At 44.0% G+C, this 20,716-nt stretch overlaps 1 protein-coding gene across 3 annotated transcripts in view; it reads right to left on the bottom strand.

The window, feature by feature from the left end:
- The window catches only part of ASAP2 (ArfGAP with SH3 domain, ankyrin repeat and PH domain 2), a 172,026-nt gene extending 152,132 nt beyond the window's left edge, over positions 1–19,894 (bottom strand). For all 3 annotated transcript variants that reach the window (XM_063078131.1, XM_063078133.1, XM_063078132.1), the window contains exon 1: positions 19,769–19,894. In XM_063078131.1, the coding sequence (XP_062934201.1) occupies positions 19,769–19,894 (126 nt within the window). The remainder of the gene's footprint in view (positions 1–19,768) is intronic.
- Positions 19,895–20,716: the final 822 nt, after the last annotated feature.

The raw sequence follows: 20,716 nt of genomic DNA, 5'->3' as shown, positions 1-20,716 counted from the left end.
TAATCAGTTTTTGTGGCCCTTTACCAATTTCTCACTGAGGAAAAAGAGCTCCTGCTCTCAGGAGTTTGCAGTCTGTTTCAGGAAACAAGAACACAAACACAGGAAACAGGTCCACGGTGTGACGGGCGTGCTTCTGTTTGATAGGAGATTCATCACCAAACAACATTTAGGGAGGGCCTGCACAAAATTTACATGTGGGCACCGCAGGGCACAGGGTACATACCACCAAGTCCCTCCCTTCACAGAGCGTGTGCCCTTACGATTAGGGGCTGGAGGGTCAGCGGAGGACAACTGCCCTAAAAATGGAGGATGTGGGGATATTGGAGGCTGCTGGTGAGAAATGAAAATTCTCAGGCATAGCAGGGCTGGAGACGCCAGAAGGCAGTTGAGCAGGATGACAGACCCACCAGAGGGGAGGAGATCCTCTGCCACATCTCCCTCTCTCATCAGGGAGCAGAAGGGAACATCTGGACTTGGTCTGAGCACCTGCGCCCCTCACCCTTCTGGCGGAGTTGACATCTTTGCTCCACTGAGAAGCACCCTGCCCAGCTCCACCATGCAGGCCTCCAAGGTGTACACTAATCCCCTGCAACAGGCTGGAGAAGAGGCTGGCTCCTTAACAAGGGTGCCATCTGCAATCTCTCTGCAGACTTCCAGGCATCTCTCATCCCTGGGTGAGAGCTGGTAGAGAGATGATGATATTAGGCAAGGTAAGAGCAAACTATAGTTTGCTGACAGTTTTGGTAGATGCATAGCAGGTTCTTTGTTTTTCCAGGCTCCCCAATCTGTTCCTCAAGTCCTCCCTCTCACTTAGACATGGCCCTGGGGCCAGGGTTTAAGAGGAGCAAAGAAGTGACACGGGATATCCCTATGGCAGCTAGGGAGGACCCTTGGGCAGAGCCCAGCATTCAGAACAAGACAACTTCAGTACAGCTAACTCTATCCACTGCCCCCTTGACTACCAAGATCTGCAGCAGGCAGTAGGCTAGACTCGAAATTACAGAATCCTTAAGACAGAAGGTGCCTTTGAAGTCACTAATAGACAGTTATAGACCAAGAAGTGAGGCAAAAGGTATCTGAGGGAAGAAAATTTCAAAAGGGGTGGTAGGTAGACCTGTGCTGAGTCCTGCATAGCCTTAGGGAGGTGGCCCCGCTCTGTGCAGTACACATCTTGGTAATTACTATGCATATGTGTAAACAGGTATATAATGGGCCTCATATAAAACAAACGGGTCTTGAATAAATTAACTCATCAATTAATGACTGATCTCTTGTTTTTAAAAGGTAGCATCATTAAAGGTAGAGGCAATATTGTATTTTTAATATTTTTATTATCATATTCACTTCTAGTATACAGCATTATACTCTACATATATGACCAAGTGCCAGAAATTAAACACTCACCCTTCCAGCCCCTCTTGCATGCACTGGGGGTGGGACAGGCACGCAGAGCAAGCACACATGAAACAAGCCCTGCCATCAAGGAGCTTATCTGACATCACCTCCTCCTGAAGCTTTCTGTATCCTTGCCCTGGTAGAACCACTGTGTCTCCTTCTCTCTAGCTCCTAAGCTCCTTCAGGCAGGAACCCTGGATTGGGCATGGTATGGAGGAGGTGCTCTACAGAGCTTTAATCAAGGAAGGAGAGAAGGTCTGAACCGACCAACCACAAACCAACCAAAGCCATGGACACAGACCTGAAGATGTTTCTGATACATGAGTGGTTGCCATTTAACTGCCCCATGATATGTCCCTCCCTCTGTATTCCCAGTGCCCTAATTCAGGCCACTATAACCATGTCCCTCAGCGGTGGCCAGTGTTTCCTGCCTCCAGCCTTCCTGGTCTCCCTGCCTCCAGCCTTCCTCCTCTTTGATGTGCTTGCTCCTGCTCTCCCCACCCCCATGCCAGATCCATCTTCCTTAAGATAAGCTCTGTTCATGTCACTCCCCTACCCTTTGATACTTCCTGCAACCTCCTGAATCAATTCCCAGCTCACATTCCCAGCCCTCCATAATCCAGCTCTGACCCACTTGTCACCTGGACTTAGGACCTCAAGAGGTAAAATTGGGACCAAAGAGGCAAAGGTACTAGCTTTCATTTAGTACAAATTTCCCAGAGTAGAAAAGGCTGCTTCTCAATAGCAAGTACCCGGTCACTGCAGCAAGCAGGATTTTTTTTTTTTTTTTTTGTCTTTTTTTGTGACCAGCACTCAGCCAGTGAGTGCACCGGCCATTCCCATATAGGATCCGAACCCGTGGCAGGAGCGTCACTGTGCTCCCAGCGCCGCACTCTCCCGAGTGCGCCATGGGCTCAGCCCAAGCAGGATGTTTAAACAGGGACCCATGCATCCTATGGACCACTAGACAAGTGATTTTAAGGCTCCTTACAACCCAAATATTCCCAGCCTGGGACAGACTATCTACTCATACCCAGTGCTCTAACCCAGGGGTGGGGCAACTTTTTCTGTAAAGGACCAGATGGTAAATATTCTAGGCTTTGCGGGCCACATAGACACAGTCTCTGCTGCATATTCTTCAGGTTCTTGTTTTTTTCTTCCCACAACCCTTAAAAACTGTAAACACCATTTTTAGCTGACATTTTTTTTGCATACAAAAACAGGCTTCAGGCTGTGGTTTGGTGACATCTGCCCTGGCCAAACAGGGACAACTCTGTGTCCTGAACCCAACTTGCAATGGTCCAACTTACACACCTCGACTCAAGCTGCCCCTCCTGTGTCCTTCTCTGATGAGATTCCCACTCTACAGAAGATGAGAGGATTGAGGACCACACCCCAGCACAGAAGGAATACCTGTAGCTGCGTGCACGGATGGTGATCGATGGATAAAAAGGGATGCACAAAATGAGTCGAAGAGTAACTGCTTCAAGAATTCAGAAAAGAAAGTGGTTCTGATAGACAGGGAATACTAGGGAAGGTTTTACAGAAGAAAAGATATAATCAATATTTTTTCAACAAAGAAATCAGATATTAATTGGGATGCTTTATCGAGCAGAGATTTCAATAATTCTTAAAAGATTTTATTTCTCTAATTGTTTCAAAGGATGATGTGACAGTGTTGATTTTGTCAGTCAAAGCTAACTTATTTCCAAACACACAGCAAGCCTTTTAAACGGAAAAGTATAAAATCACAAAATCAAAAAGATCACCAGGACCTTCAAATTCAACAAACATTTTCTGAGAACCATGTGCTAGGTACCACATTGGGCTCTAAGGATCCAAAGAGAAGTAATACTTAGTCCTTACCCTGGGCACACTCACAGTCTGCTATGGGGGTCACATGTGATAACTAAGAACTGCATGCAAGGGGAACTTTGGATTTGGAAGCTCCCTGACCCCAAAAAGGAAGTGCCAGATACTCTGAGGTCAAACAGGAAACCATACAGTTAGCACAAGTCACTCCCTAGGCTGATTCTCCCTCTTGCTGTTCTTAACGCAGACACCCTAAGAGCCTAGGGTTGTCCTCACATAAGGCCATGTGTCCCAGCAACAGATATGCACCATTTTCTGCCATGGCCCAAATTCCATCCTGAAAGACATACTAAACGCCTCATTTCCACAATGCTAAAGGAAGGGGTTGTGGCACAGAAATTTTCTCAGCGAACTCAAGCTCATCAAAATTATGCAGCAAAATTCAAAAAATATTTTCATGGAAACTTTCTTCAATGGATCACATGCTTCCCTCCCACCAAAGCAGAAGACACTGATTTTGACTCTTCTTAATGACTGACCTATACATCAAGAAACATGCTGTGCTGGGGCTTAGCAAGACCCTCAGGGATTCCTGGAGTAGGAGGGGGGTCCCATCCTTCTGAGCTAGTCTGATTTCTGCTCTCTTTTCCTCCCTCCCACTGGCCTCAGCTGTTGAGCACTGGGTCTCTGCTGTTCTTATTTTTAATGGTCTTTTCTGGGAGCCTGAGGACAACATGACCCTGACCTACAGAGAAACAAAACGGGCTTTATCGTATCTCTTTGATTCTTACTTTGGGGGTCTTTTTCTGTTTACTTCCAGGTTCTAATGCATGTTCTATATGGATGCCAACTTATTCAATTTAATAGTACATTTTCTTTTGGAAAAACAATAACAAATTTCTGAAACTCTCATTTGCTGACACTACCACTCCCTAATTCAAACCAAAATCTAGCAAAGTGTCAGAACCCTACAGCAGTTCACGGTGTATTAGAGGTGGAAATAAAGACCTGAATGTTACATGTCAGGCCTCACTGGCTTACTGTACAGACACTTGAAGGATCCAAGGAGGTTCATAAATTAAAAGAGCAAATAAAACAGGAGCCCTTAAAAGATTTCCTATTAGCTATGACTAAAGCAATTTTGTCATAAGATCAATCAAACCTCCTTTACTTTGCTCTGACCATAAAGAAGAAAACTGTGCACTTCAAAAATTAAGTTCCTTACAACACTGCTATAGAAGAGAATAAATCATTTTTAAATGACAGAACAATAAACCTGGTTCTGGAAAACTGAAGGAAGCAGGGTGGCTGGAAAGGAGGCCAACTTTAAATGTCATCGCCAAAGCAGCAGCTTACGAGTGTGACCAGAGATGCAGGAAGTCCTCTGCCTAACATCCTAAATTAAAGCTGCACTCCTGAGACCCTCTGGGTTGAATAGCCTCTTTTGAACACAGAGGTCCAGAGGGTCTGGAAATATATACCAAGAATGAAGGTCAAAAGAAAAGGCAGGGAAAAAACAGAGGGGAGAAGGAAAGAGAATTCTAAGCTTTGGACACTTGGGATTACAGCATAAGTATCCTGGTCCCCAAGGAAAATGTAAAACCAGGAACATGGAGGATGGAAGAGAAGGAAGGTGGAAAAGGTGAACAGCTGTTTTGCCTCCCTCCTGATTTCCACTGTGGGCTATCCCTGCTGGCAGGCAAATCCAGCAGTACCTCTTCCAAACCAAAAGTTTGCAACCTGGCAAGCTACAACCAAGACAAAGAAAAGCTACAGGTTCTGACAGCCCAACAGCTCCAGTGGTAAACACACCTCATTCCTATTTGCCAGGAAAGAAAAACAAATAGAATTTACAAGGTAAGAAGAAAACCGGGAATCTCAACAATTACTTTTTGTCAAGTGACCAGTCTCAGAACAAATCAGGGTGATGCTTACAGAAAAAGGCAACCAAAACACAGCCACGCTAAACCAGCAAAAACAATGGGTTATGCAGAGTTTGCTGTTGCAGAGAATATACAAGGCCTGGCTCCTACTTGCCCGTAACCCTCCTAGGTGACTCCAAGCACTAGGGCCAAGTGAGGCAAGTATCTGAAGTCTATTTACCAATGCAAGTGATTTCCACTAGCTTTCTTTGCAACTGAGGACCAAGAGGCAAATCATCCCATTTTCCCAGTATACTAAGAGCTCAAATGAGAAAGAATGAAACAAAACAAATTAAATACAAGGAATTTCAGCTGTACATAAAAGCAATTTTTAAATAACAAAATCAAGTCACTCAGCAAACTTATTGAGCCTCTATTCTGTCCAAACCATTGGGCATTTAAAGATGATTAAGAACTGATTCAGCAATTAAGCAAGAAAAAGAAATAAAAGGCATCCAGATTAAGGAATAAATATAATGATCTCTATGCAGATATCTTGTATACACAAAATCCTAAGGAATACACACAAACACACAGATACACACACAAGCAAAAAATGGTAAGAGCCAATAAACAAATACAGGAAATTGTAGGTTTTAAGATCAATACACAAAAATTAATCGTATTTCTATACACTAGCAATGAACAATCCAGAAACGAAATTAAGAAAACAATTCCATTCACAATAGTGTCAAAAAGAATAAAAAATACTTAGGAATAAATTGAACAAAAGAAGTGCAAGACTTGTACACTAAAAACTACAAAACATCACTGAAAGAAATTAAAGGTAAATAAATGGAAAAACATGCCAAGTTCACAGACAAAAAGACGATAAAATGGATTAAGATGTCTATACTCCCCAAATTGATCTACAGATTCAACACACCCCAATCAAAACCCCACATGGATTTTTTTGCAGAAATTGACAAGCTGATCCTAAAATTCACATGGAAAGGCAAGGGACCCCGAATAGCCAAAACAATCTTAGAAAAGAAGAACAAAGTTGGAAGATTCATACTTCCTGATTTCAAAACTTACCATAAATGTACAGTAATTAAGACTTCCTGGCACTAGCAGAAAGATCAATGGAATAGAGAGTCCAGAAATAAATCCATACATTGAAGATCATGTGATTTTCAAGAAGGATGCCAAGAGAATTCATAGGGAAAGAACAGTCTTCCCAACAAATGGTGCTGGGACAACTGGATATCCACATACAAAAGAAGGAAGTTGGACCCTTATCTCACATCATATATCAAAATTAACTCAGAACGGATTAAAGATCTAAATGGAAGAGTTAAAACTAGAAAACATAGGTGCAAATCTCTGGGGCCTTATATTAGGTAATAGTTTCTTAGATACGACACCAAACACACAAGCAACCAAAGAAAAAATAGCTATCCTGAATTTCATCAACATTAAAAACCTTTGTGCTTCAAAGGTCAGCATCAAGTGGGTGAAAAGGCAACCACAGAATAGGAAAAAATATTTGCAAATTATACATTTGATTTGGGTCTAGTGTCTAGAATACAGGGAGTACTCCTACAACTCAACAATAAAAAGACAATCCAATATAAGAATGGGCAAAGAATGTGAATAGGTATTTCTCCAAAGAAGATATACAAATAGCCATTGGCATATGAAACAACACCCAACATCACTAGTCATCCATCTGGGAAAAGTAAATCAAACCCACAGTGAGATACCACTTCACCCCCACTAGGATGGGTGTAATAAAAAAGAAAGACAATTACAAGTGCTGGCAAGGAACGTGGAGAGATTGGAACCCTCATACACTGCTGGTGGGAAGGTAAAGTTGTGCAGCCTTTACTGGAACACAGTCTGGCGGTTCCTCAAAAAGTTAAACACAGAGTTACCACACGACTTAGCAATTCCATTCCTAGGTATATACCCGAGAGAACTGAAAACATGTCCACACAAACACCTGTAACAAGAATACTCATAGCACTATTCACAAAAAGTAGAAACAACCCAAATGGCTGATTTTTATTGCTATCAACTGATGAAAGGATAAACAAAAAGTGTTATATCCATACAACAGAATATTATTCAGCCATAAAAAGAATGAAGCACAAATTCATGCTGCAGCTTTGATGAACATCAAAAACATTAGGCTAAGTAAAAGAAGCCAGACACAAAGGCCACACAGTGTATGGTTCCATATACATAATATCAGGAATAGGCAAATCCATGGAGACAGAAAGTAGTTTAGTGGTTGCAAAGGACTAGCAGAAAGAGGAACAGAGAATGACTGCTAATGGGTATGGGGTTTCTTTTTGGTGTTGAAAATGTTCTGGAATTGAATAGTGGTGAGGGTCATACGACTTTGTGAATATACTAAAAATCACTGAGTTGGCCACTTTAAGAGGGTGAATTTTATGGTATGTGAATTATATTTCAATATTAAAAAAAAAGAAAGAAAAAAGCAGCAACAACAAAAAAGTAAGTACCTCAGGAAGCCACAGAAAGGTTTTTTAAAAAAATAAATAACTCAACTTGATAATATGATTCAGCACCTACGCTGTCTTTTCAGGACTTTTATAAACAAGTTGTTTCTTGCTGATTTTTATTGCTATCATTTATTCCAGAGCCTTTTCAAATCCAATATATGTGATATAAAGAACTGGAATTTTCAGGCTGGGGAGGGTGATCAGAGATCATCCAGCCCAAATCCCTCATTTTAGAGACCAGACATCCAGTGACTGGCTCAAGGTTACATGGTAAGGTGGAGGCCAAATCAGAACTCAAATACAATTCTAACTCCCTGGCTTGTGGCCTTTCCACTCCACCACAGAAAGATAACCAAATCCACAGGGCAAATGTGAAATCACTGTTTCACAACAGGGAACACATCTTCCAACGATGAGAATACTGGCTCTCCAAAAACCTACGGAAAAGCTATTAGAACTCTTATATAAGAAAATCAGTGTTTACTTAAAGTTCGTCATAATTATTTAATAACCACAAAACCCATGATCATTGACAAAACCTGCTTTTTCACCAGAGATCAAGAGACCAAAGAATGCAGCAAAGACTGCAAAAAACACTGCTTCAAAGTGAGACAATGGCAAAGGACACCATCCTATTTGTCCCAAACTTAAACCAGCAATGCACCCAGTGGAAGTCCAGCTCAAGCACCAACTACCATATTGACTCCACTCATATCTGGGTGGGGGAACCTATAAATGGGGGATGGAAAAGGTAAAACTCATTTTGACCTCTAACTTCTTGAAAAACATAGTATAAACAGCCAAGAGAAAGAGAAAAGTAGAGGAGAAGATAGAAGAAAAAGAGTGGCAAGAGGCAGGTGAATTGTGTGGCAGACAGTAGTAGGACACAAAATTGTCTGGAGAGGCTAGAGTTCATCGCATCCAACCCTCCATTTTACAAATGAGACAACTGAGGCTGGACCAGTGCGGTCACCTGCTCAGGTCCAAGAGCTGGAAGTAACAGATCAGGGGAATAGAGTACAAGCACTTATTCTCTCTTCCTTTTGAAACCTGTCCGAAGTCCCCACTGACAACACAGCACTGACTCCTCTCCACCTGCATTTGCCTAGACATGCCACGTCCAAGATTGAGACTTCACACAGACCTACTGATACACAGGAAGACCTTTCCACACAGCTCTGACAGGTTTTCAATACCTCAGCTCTACAGGAGGTCAGATCTGTCCTTTTAACTCACTTTCTCACAGTTAAGGTCACTTAATAAACACCTAGTGCCTCCCAGGCATTAGCATAACCCTCTATGGGTAATCACACATTCCCAAAGTCAGCAACCATGGGGACTGGCCAACAATTATCAATTTGCACTAAAGAAACCAACAGAAAACACCTTAAGAGGAAACTTCACAAGCAATAGAGATCCCAGCAGGACACTGGCAGGAGGGGCATTAAAGGACCAAGAGTAGTAGGACCTGAAGGACACTAGGGCTACTCTCCACATGGCTGGGATTCCTGTTCTATCAACTGCTGGCTGTGGGACATGAGACCTGGAGGTATGTAACTTGCCTGGGCCTCAGTTTCTTTAACTAGAAAATAGAGAAATAAGACCTAGCTCATAGGATTGTTCAGAGGATCAAATAATCATTTTAAAACACAGCATAGTCCTTAACACAGAATTAAGGCTCAAATAAATGTCAGCTATTGTTTTCATTATTGCTTTTTAAAAAATTCTAATAAGAACATGAGTTCTTCTGAGAAGCTAGGGGAAGAAGCCCCCCAAATTCTGACTGCCTGGCTAGAATCCTAAAAGACAAGGGAATTCATCCTTAAAGGGAACTGTCTTCATTAACCCCCTGATTTTATCGACAAAGCCATCTTCAGCATCGAGTGGAAAGATGACATCACTAATAATACCATCAGCAGGGCAGGCCTCCTGCCAGGGGATGAGCAATGCTGGGCTGGGCATGTCAGCAGGGCAAGGAGGACAGTGAAGAGGAACAATTGCTGTAGCAAAGAGGACAGATGAGGCAGAGAGGAAACAGCATAGCAGCAAGGAATCAACAAGAGCACACACTTAAGAAATGCAGTAGGTAGAAACAAAAACTAACAGCTAGCGAGAGCTGCACACACTGGGCTGGTTGTGGGGCATCAACACCAAGGTCCTTTTCAGGCACAGGCTCTACAGAGGAAGTTGGCTGCTAAAAGAAAGAAACTGGTATCAAAATGCTTGATATCAATCCTGGCTCCATCACCTCCTAGCTCTGTGAACTTGGTAAAGTGGCCTAACTTCTCTGGCCCTTATAGGGTTTTTGTAATAACTAAATGAGTTAATTAATATATGTAAAGAACTTAAAGCATGCCTGGCACACAATAAGTGCCTAATAAATGTTAGAAAGAAAAGACAAGGGGAAAAACATCTTAACACTGACTTCAACCACACTCATTCAACAGCAGCATCATTTCAAATAAGTAGCCTCATCAAAACCAATGCAGACTGCAAAGGCTCCCTTAAAACTCTGGGTAGAAGGTGCCTGTGAATCTACTACTGCTTCACAATTAAGCTTGCCCTACAGAGTCGAGGGCAGCATATGACATGCTAGACAAACAAGAAAGGTACAAACAGGAGAGCAGGAGAGCTGGAGAGCTGGAGAGCTGGAGAGCCAAGAGCCTGCAGAGGCCACCCAGGTCAAGGGCCTAACTACGAGACTCACAAGATCCAATTAGCAGTTCTGCTGAACTCTGAGGCATGCTCAAGTATATGAACTAACCCACCAGACCAGATGAAAAGCTGCCAGGGCCTGACCCTGAAAGAACACATGGTGCCCCACTGATGTCAAACTGGAGTAGACAGCTTTCCCCACCCCCAAGAACACTGCTAAACACCTTTACTCTTTCATAATCCCAACACCAGCGTAGGGTGTAACTCGCTCAACTAGACTCTCAGAACCAATTCATGACGATGACAGTATAATGATTATAAAGCCTGTTTAAACAGAGTTGTTAAAGAATCAATTACTCCAAAAAATAATTAACTAAAAGAATCTTACCATTAAGCCCGGAATTCTTAGTCTGAATTCAGGGGGACCATAAATTTGGATTCGAGAAATGAATTGCATCTGTATTTCATTAGCATCTAACTGGTTTAGCATTTTCTTCAACTATGAATGAAAGCAACACACCACAGTAGTATGAGCAGTACCTGCAGCTCTAATAAAATATATTAATATCATATTATAGTTATTAGAAATACCTCATAATATTGTTTACATTCATCAGCTCGTTGAAATTAAGTATTTATTAGAACCACTACTAAATCTTGGTAACGAATGCCTTAGTAAAGGAGCATATATTCTATGGCACAGATTTACAAAAGATTTTGCTAATTGAATTTATTTATTTTTATTTTTTATTTTTATTTTATTTTGTCGATATACATTGTGGCTGATTATTGCTCCCCATCACCAAAACCTCCCTCCCTTCTCTCCCCCCCCCAACAATGTCCCTTCTGTTTGCTTGTCGTATCAACTTCAAGTAATTGTGCTTGTTATATCTTCTTCCCCCCCCCGTTTTTTTTTTGTGTGTGTGTGTGTGAATTTATATATTAATTTTTAGCTCCCACCAATAAGTGAGAACATGTGGTATTTCTCTTTCTGTGCCTGACTTGTTTCACTTAATATAATTCTCTCAAGGTCCATCCATGTTGTTGCAAATGGCAGTATTTCATTCGTTTTTATAGCTGAGTAGTATTCCATTGTGTAGATGTACCACATTTTCCGTATCCACTCATCTGATGATGGGCATTTGGGCTGGTTCCAACTCCTGGCTATTGTAAAGAGTGCTGCGATGAACATTGGGGAACAGGTATACCTTCGACTTGATGATTTCCATTCCTCTGGGTATATTCCCAACAGTGGGATAGCTGGGTCGTATGGTAGATCTATCTGCAATTGTTTGAGGAACCTCCATACCATTTTCCATAGAGGCTGCACCATTTTGCAGTCCCACCAATAATGTATGAGAGTTCCTTTTTCTCCGCAGCCTCGCCAGCATTTATCGTTCAGAGTCTTTTGGATTTTAGCCATCCTAACTGGGGTTAGATGGTATCTCAATGTGGTTTTGATTTGCATTTCCCGGATGCTGAGTGATGTTGAGCATTTTTTCATATGTCTGTTGGCCATTTGTATATCTTCCTTAGAGAAATGCCTACTTAGCTCTTTTGCCCATTTTTTAATTGGGTTGCTTGTTTTCTTGTTGTAAAGTTGTTTGAGTTCCTTATATATTCTGGATATTAATCCTTTGTCAGATGTATATTTTGCAAATATTTTCTCCCACTCTGTTGGTTGTCTTTTAACTCTTCTAATTGTTTCTTTTGCTGTGCAGAAGCTTTTTAGTTTGATATAATCCCATTTGTTTATTTTTCCTTTGGTTGCCCGTGCTTTTGGGGTCGTATTCATGAAGTCTGTGCCCAGTCCTATTTCCTGAAGTGTTTCTCCTATGTTTTCTTTAAGAAGTTTTATTGTTTCAGGGTGTATATTTAAATCCTTAATCCATTTTGAGTTGATTTTAGTATATGGTGAGAGGTATGGATCTAGTTTCATTCTCCTGCATATGGATATCCAGTTATCCCAGCACCATTTGCTGAAGAGGCAGTCCCTTCCCCAGTGAATAGGCTTGATGCCTTTGTCAAAGATCAGATGGAAGTAAGTGTGTGGGTTGATTTCTGGATTCTCTATTCTATTCCATTGGTCAGTGTGTCTGTTTTTATTCCAGTACCATACTGTTTTGGTTATTATAGCTTTGTAGTATAGCTTAAAGTCAGGTAGTGTTATGCCTCCAGCTTTATTTTTTTTGCTCAGCATTGCTTTGGCTATGCGTGGTCTTTTATTGTCCCATATAAATGTCTGGACAGTTTTTTCCATTTCTGAGAAAAATGTCTTTGGAATTTTGATGGGGATTGCATTGAATTTGTATATCACTTTGGGTAGTATGGACATTTTCACTATGTTGATTCTTCCAATCCAAGAGCATGGGATAGCTTTCCATCTTCTTGTATCCTCTCTAATTTCTCTCAGCAGTGGTTTGTAGTTCTCATTATAGAGATTTTTCACCTCCTTGGTTAACTCAATTCCTAAGTATTTTATTTTTTTGGTGGCTATTGTAAATGGGCAGGCTTTCTTGATTTCTCGTTCTGCATGTTCACTATTGGAGAAAAGAAATGCTACTGATTTTTGTGTGTTGATTTTGTATCCTGCTACTATGCTGAAATCATTTATCAATTCCAACAGTTTTTTTGTAGAGGTTTTAGGCTGTTCGATATATAGGATCATGTCATCTGCAAACAGGGACAGTTTGACTACACCTTTTGCTAATTGAATTTAAATAGAACTGGTTTTCTTTGAAATCTTATGTATTTTATTTTATGCATAAATATCTTTCTGAAAAGAGGTATATCATTTTCACCAGAATATCAAAGAGATCCATGGTAGAAAAAAGGTTAAGAGAATAAAATATATATAACTGCACACAAAACATGAAATTAAGTGCTTTAGAGGAAAGGAGCTAGTCCTGTCCACTTTTACATCCCTGGCACCTGGCAGTAACACTATATGGTAGTGCCCAATACACATTTATGAATAACCTCAGCCAGTAAAATTCCTTTATAAAAATGACCATCATCATAAAAATACACCCCAGCTTTCCAGCTCTGCTTGATGGTCCATTTATTCTACAACATCACTGACATGATAAAATGATAATAGTACAAAAGTACCTGGAAGGGCCTTGGCAATCCGCCTGGAGGCCATATTACATAGAAAAGGGGTAAGCAAAGGCAGCAGGTTCATATTATGGAATAACATCTAAATGAATTCATTACCTCTATTTAGCGGAGAGTGAGGAATATTTAGGAGGCTGAAATGCGGACAGCATCCCAGGCACCCGACACAGACAAGAGAGCATTACTTGCTGTCACCTGCCTGGAAACAGCAGAGAAGAGTGGCGAACACACCCCTCTGGCCCCAGTCTATGCAGCTACACTTTAATCTCTTCCTGATCCATGTCTGCGGTAAAACAAAATAAATATTCAGGATTGGTCCCAACACAAGTCCCTTAACCAGTCGTGTTGAGCACACAGCTGGCCTTGATGCTGACACTAAGCAGCACCAGACAGTGCCAGCTTCACCATGTGGACACTTGAAGGTCCGTTCTTTAGGTGGCCTGACGAACGAGAGTGGCTGATGCTTCCTCTGTGGCAGGAACTCTGTTCTGTTCACCTCTATACCACCAGCAAACAATAACAAAAATCTGTCAGCAGGTTCTGACTGCTGCTCTTGCACAATGGATCTCAACTGGACTTCTCACCACCTCCCCTGCTACCTCCTAGTCCAAGACTCTCTTGCCTTGTTGACTGCAATACCCCCGCAATGCCCAACTGGTCTCCCTCTTTTCTCTCATGCCCTGCAAGTTTATTTTCTCTGGAAGTGACATCTTTAAAATGGAAATCAGATCTTGTTAGTCCTTGCTCAAAACCCTCTAACAGCTTCCCATCACACTAGAACAAAATCCAAATTCCTTCCCCAAGACAGACAAGGCCCTGTGTGCTCCCCATCCCTCTGACTGGCTCTTGTCCTGCTCTCCCTCACCCACTTCTCTCCACCAAGACTGGCCTTCTTTCTGTCCTCACATGCTGCTGTTCTATCCACAGATTTTCCATGGCTGTCTTCCTCTCCACATTCCAGACAGCTCCAATATCACCCCTGCAGAGAGGCCTTTCCTAATTTTGCTTTCCTAATCTCCAAAATCACCTTCTATCTCCATATTATGCACAACGTTTCTTTATGCCATTTATTACTATCTGCGTTATATTACATAATCATCTGTTTATCAGTGATTATTAACCTTTTATTTTCTGGGCATGCAACATATGCATTATGGGGTCACAGTCTAGGTGTATATTAAATAACTGGGAATGGTATTTACAATAGTATCTGTAGATAAGTGAACCAAGTTAAACCATCTCAGGCAGAAATCCCCTCAAATAGCCTATAATTAGCCTGGTTTAATATACTCTGGTAGTCTTTCAACCCTAACCCCTCCTCATCCCAGGGAGAATGGAGGCTCAGGTCAAACTGAGGTTTGTTTTTATTTTAACATTTATTTGTACACACTTGTGGGGTACAGTATGTTGTTTCAATATATGCACATACTGCACAATGATTCACTTAGAGTGATTATCGACCTCTTTTGGGAGGAGGCTTTTTAAAATGCCAAGGCTCCAGGCCCCACCCAAACCAATTAAATAAGAATTTTAGGGAGCAAGACTAGGCATCTCCAGTCCACAAAATCCCCAGGCAACTCTACTGTGCAGCCAGGGTTCATGGTCAAACTCTAGCCTGCATTTAATGCACCTGGGGATGCTACTAAAATGCAGATTCTGATTCAGCATGAGCACCCAGGTGATGCAAGTGTTGCTGGCTGGTGAACCATTCTTTGAGTTGCAAGCACCTGCAATAGCACTGTCCAACAGAACTTTCCACAATGATGAAAATGTTCTGAATCTACACTGTCCAATACAGTAGCCACGAGCCACATGTGGCTATTGAGTACTTGAGACGTGGCTAGTGTGGCTGAAGAACTGAATTCTAATCTTAGGCTTACCATACTGGACAGTGCAGGTCTAGAATGTATATACTCCAGTGCCTAGAAATGTGGGGTGTAAGAGAAGAATCAAGGATTACTCCAAATTCTTGGCCTGAGCAGCCCTCTGTAGATTGGGTGCCTGTGAAAATCCCACCACAGAGGCCTAGTTGGCCGCCACCTCAGTAGTGGATAAATATTTACCTAAGACAGGGAGGCAGGTATGGACGACCACACTGAACCATAGTGACTAAAGCTTGTGGTAATCCACAGATGACTACCTTGACTTCAAGACTCAATTGCACAATATCATACAAGGCCCTCCCTAACCAAAGCCCCAAGCACATGGGGCCACGCCCAGCCTTGTGCATCCACGTGATTCTGGACATTCTTACAGACACAGTCCTCACATGTATTGCACTGATTCGTTTATAGGATGTGTTTCTCCCATTAGACTGCAGGTTCTTTCAAAGAAGGAACGTATTCCTCTCGGTATTCTATTCCTATTCCTTAACACCCAGCCTAGCACACTGTAGGACTCAATATATCTTGCATGAAGGGTGGAGCCTGGAACTTGCAAAAAGTAGCAATAATATTTCTATATTAATCATTAAAAAGAGAGAAATTAAATTCAGGAGTGGGGGAAAAATCACATAAGAAGAGATCATTCCCTCCTCAAGTAATGAAAAATTTTCCAAACACATAAATTCAAATTGCAGAACACAGCATAAAAAGGTGGACCTGTGTGACCCATAAGGCTCACTTCCAAAAACACATATGCACTGGCGAAGAAGGTGATGTCTTTCTGGCCACAGATCCAAAATTGTTAGTCTGGGATTTGGAGGAGCAGTTTTTTAAACAAGTCACGAAGGGCTAAGATTCAGAATCACATTCTTGCCTAAAAAGCACGTAGGCCTGGTTCCCACTAACTGCTGGGAGGGGATCTGGCCCCGTGGACAGCAAAGCCCCTGGGAGTCTACACAGTCCAGATGCTCATTCTACCCCTGCAGTTAGAACACTGTGCTTGTGACAGCAATGAGATTTCCAAGGTAACCAAGGACAACAAAAGAGAATTATGGCCCCGGAAGGAAGTAGATTAAATTTTAATACTTCGAGTCAACATCAAATTTATTTTAAAAATTGCATCAGTGCCAAATAAGCAAGGCAGGATGGATGGTGCTATAAAGGAGGTGTCTAAGTAAAAACATGAATATTCCAAGTATGTATACAATTTTTCCCTACTCTGAGAATATTTCAAAGTGCCCAGAGGAACCAAGACAGAAATAAAACCAAAAAAAAAAAGCTCACTTTTCAGATTATGCCACAACTACTTATTTTTTCCATTGTTTCCAAAAGTACGGGGCAGACTCCAGTTACTGCGCCAGCCTTTGCTAAGTTTGCTAAAATTGTGCAAAGTAATTATTTTGCCCAGAGAAAGTGATCACCAAGTGAAAAATTTTAAATATAGCTATGCTCTCACTTGCTGCCAAGAGAGCAAACTGGTTAAAAAATAAGCATGGGTTAGTAGATACGTAGTAGTTTTTCATTCAGCCATCCAACCATTTCCCCTGTTCTTTCCCTCATGTAAATCCCATCCTCACTCCCATTGCCCTCACCAGGTCTGTGGATTAACCAAAACATAATCTGTTAAGCAGTTAGCATTCATTAAACCAGTTATCTCTTAGGTACTGTGCTGCGTATTATCTCATTAAACCTCACTACAATCCTCTGAAGTAGCCAGGTACTGTTATCCAGACTTTAAAGCTGAGGAAAATGAAAAACCATTAGGTATCTCACCCAAGTTCACACAACTGGCAAGTGGTGGAGTCTGAACTTGAACGCAGGTTGATCTGATGAAGGAGTAATTTAGATAATTCAGCATTATTCAAATAACAGGAAGCAGCATAGTTTCTGAAAACAGTGTGTAGCCAAGTTCAAATTCTACTTACTAGTTCTACAACCTCGAGCAGATTACTTAACTTTTCTGAGCCTCAATTTCTTCATCTATAAAGCGGGAATGGGTGACTAAATACAACAGATGTAAAGTTCATAGTATAGAGTAGCGGCCCAATAGTTACTAATATTCCAGCTACGGGTATGCAAATCAAAACAGTACATTTCAGTTATAAAACAATTTTTAGCAGACATAACCTAGATCGGAAATTATAGTTTCACAAAGGTTAATTGGTTTAAAATTAGTTTACTAATTCCATTACTTGTTTAAATATAGGATCAAGGGCTTGCAAATTCTTAATTTAATTTCTGTTAAATGAGTAGCTTTTTGTCACAATAACCACTCTTAGTATGTCTTGTCTCAGAAGGATAAGCAGATGCTTGTTTAAAACCAAAATACTGTGGGCATCATTTGTGATTAAACCATACACAGAACAAGTTTTGGTAATGGAAATGAACATGAAACACCCTGGAAAACATTATTTAAAGGAATCCACAGTGATTCCTCTCAGAAAATAAACAACTTTCAAATCTAGTTATAAATCCAAGTTCGCACATACCATCACCATGGCACGTATATTGGATTTGCTTAAAGTGAGATAAACCTACAATGATTTTAATTTTTCCATTTTTGAGACTAGTGCTTAAATGGTAACAATGAAGCAAGCTTGAAATTTAATAAAATGACCAAATCTAGTCTCTTTTTAATCTGCTCAGTAACTGAGCTCTAGGGTAATCTCCTGAGCAATATACTAAAAGAGCTTTGGAATTATACACCATAAACTAAAATTAATCAGAGAAAGGGTATGCCAATTTTAATAGCAATTCCTACTTGTCAGGCTTTCCACAACATCTGCCAGTGTGAATAATATTTAACTGACAAACTGCAGTGGGGAAAGGCAACAGAACTTTAAACACAATCAAGGGTTTTTTAAAGCATCAAGTACAAAGCTTCCTTCTCTTCAGAAATATTCAGCTACCCTTTTGGTTACAATCACTCCATAAACATTAGTAGTATATTTTCCTCTTGCTTTTCAACTGGCACTTCTGAAAAAAACTTCATACTCCCATTCCCACCTGCCTCATTTGAAGGCATTATTTTTAAGCCTTGCTGATGAATGGAGAATTAAGTGATCTGAGGATCACTGAATTCACTTCAAAAGGTTTACATGAAGCTCTTTCCTGACAAACAGAAAGAAGGATGGATGCCCGAGCTATACTTGTAACATTATGAATGCTGAATCTGTTACTTTTAATTTAGCCTATTATTGACTGTTTACGCCTACAAAGAGAAAAATTCTCCATTATGAGAAAACGTTCTATTCTTTTTCCCCCCAAGCAATTCCTAAAAGCATATGCTTTGTTCAAGTGCAGAGGAAAATAAATAAATAAATAATGCCATTGCTTAATTTAAAGCTCTTTGGCGACATCCCCTCACTCACTCTAGCCCAGGCATTTTCTTCTAAAATACCTACAATATCAAATTTTAAAACTGTAACTTGCCATTTTGGCCAACAGAAATTTAATCATATATTCACTATTGCCACATGCGTGGCTCGTAAACCAGTTACCTAGTACGAGCCAAGCAGAGTGCTAAGCACTTTACACACCACATCTCTGATACTGGAAAGGATGCATTACTAATCCCTTTGGGTAGATAAGGAAAATGAGGACGGAGGTGCAGACGTGCCCCAGACCACGGCCAACGGTGGCCCCTGGACACACAAACTCTGCCCCTTCCCATACTGCTCTGATTTTCAACCTCAGCCTCTTCATTCCTAAGTGTTCCCTCTCCCCAGGACCTAGAGAGCTTACTGGTTAGCAGCTAGGCATGATGACTCTGCACCCTGAAAGCACTTTACTAAAATTAGGCCTTTTCCAGGTTAACGGGGAAGGGCGGCGTGCAGGGTTCAAGCAGGTAAGCCACAGGTAACTGGGGAGTGAAAGGCCTCCGGGACCTGAAAGCGCCGGCTCTGCACACGCCCTGCCTGCACCCCTCTCTTCCGGGCTCGGTGTGGAATGCGGCCAGGCCTCCGGGGCTCAGGTGGACACACCTTCCCGGACAGCCCGGGTTCCCCTGGGCGGACCCGAGAGTCGGGGCAATGCGGCGCCGGGGGGCTCGGTGCACACAGCTCCCGCCGACGGGCACCTCTACAACAAGTTAGCGAGGTCCGCGCCGGGGACCAAAGACCCCGGGCCGCATCGGCGGAAGGGTCCCCCGCTCGCCGACAGCCCGACTGGTGGGACAAAGTTGGCTGCGCCGGTTGGGGGGGACGGGCCCGGCCGGGGATCCCCGCGAGGGAAATGAGGGCGGGAGAGGGGGGTTCTCGCGAAGGCCCAAGGTGGCCGCCCACGACCTCCTCGGAGCCCCCTACGCGGGAACAAAGGGCTTCTGTTTCGGGCAGGGCTGGCCCGGCCGCGTCCGGCTTTGCAGGAAAAGAAACTTTTCCCTGGACGTGGATGCGGGAGCGGCGGGGAAGGGGCGAGGGCGGGCGCGGACGGACGGGGAGCCGGGCCTGGGGGCGCGGTCCGCAATACCTGCGGCCGGAGCCGCCCGCCCGCCCGCCCAGGCCGCGCCGCTCACCTCCTCGATGGCCGCCACCGTGTTCCGGCACTGGGCCGTGCGAGTGGTGAAGCTGGAGGCCGTGGGCGCCTTGTAGTCCTCATGGGTCTCGGCCACGAATTCCGACACGGAGATCTGGTCCGGCATCGCCGCGGCGCGCGGGCGCGGGCGGCCGCAGCGGGAGCCGCTGCCGCCGCCTCAGCCGCCGCCGCGGGCTCTGACCGCCGCTGGACGCCGCCGCCGCCTCAGCCGCTCCGGCCCGCGGACAAAGGCGAGCGCCGGGTCGTGTGGAGCCGCCGCACCGCGGGGCCGCCGCAGGGCGCGGGTCGGCCGCCCCGGGGCCCAGCGGCGGGAGCAGGGGCGGCGCACAGCCCCGCGCCGCTCGGCCCGGCCGTCCGCCCGCGCGCCGAGGCTCCCGCGTCCGCCGCCGCGTCCTCAACGAGCGAGCCCCCAGGCGGGCGGGCGCGCACAGTCGGCGGGAACTGCCGGCCACCCAGCCGCGGGCCCCGAGCGCCTCCCGCGGAGAGGGGCGGGTCCGGGCCGGGGGCGGCGGCGGCGGCCGGGCCGGGCGCGGGGCGGGGCGGCGCGGAGGGCCGGGCCGCCAATGGGCGCGCTCGCCGCCGCCGCGCCGCCGGGAAGCGGAGCCTGCAGGAAGGAAGGCGGCGCGCGCCCCGGCCCGCCACCCGCTCCTGGGCTGCCGCGCGCCGCATTGTCTTGGCATTCCGGGCCCCGCGCGGCGCGCTGGGGTTCGAGGGCGCGCCCTCGGGGGGCTTGGGGGTGCCAGCCGCGCCGCATACGGACCCCTCCCCCGCCGGCCCGAGACCCCGGGTCAGCCCCGGCGCGTGAGGGGTGCGCTGGGACACTGTCCCGGGCCCAGCCAGCGTCCACCCCTGGCGTGGAGCCCTTGTGGGTTCCCCACCTGGGAACCGCGGGAAGACCGGTCCAACGAGAAGACCGCGTGAGGAGCTC

Source organism: Cynocephalus volans, chromosome 14 (genome assembly GCF_027409185.1).
Source record: "Cynocephalus volans isolate mCynVol1 chromosome 14, mCynVol1.pri, whole genome shotgun sequence".
In the NCBI taxonomy this organism is placed as follows: Eukaryota; Metazoa; Chordata; class Mammalia; order Dermoptera; family Cynocephalidae; genus Cynocephalus; species Cynocephalus volans.
Note: the sequence above shows the minus strand (reverse complement) of the source record. Positions and strands in the feature narration are given on the sequence as shown.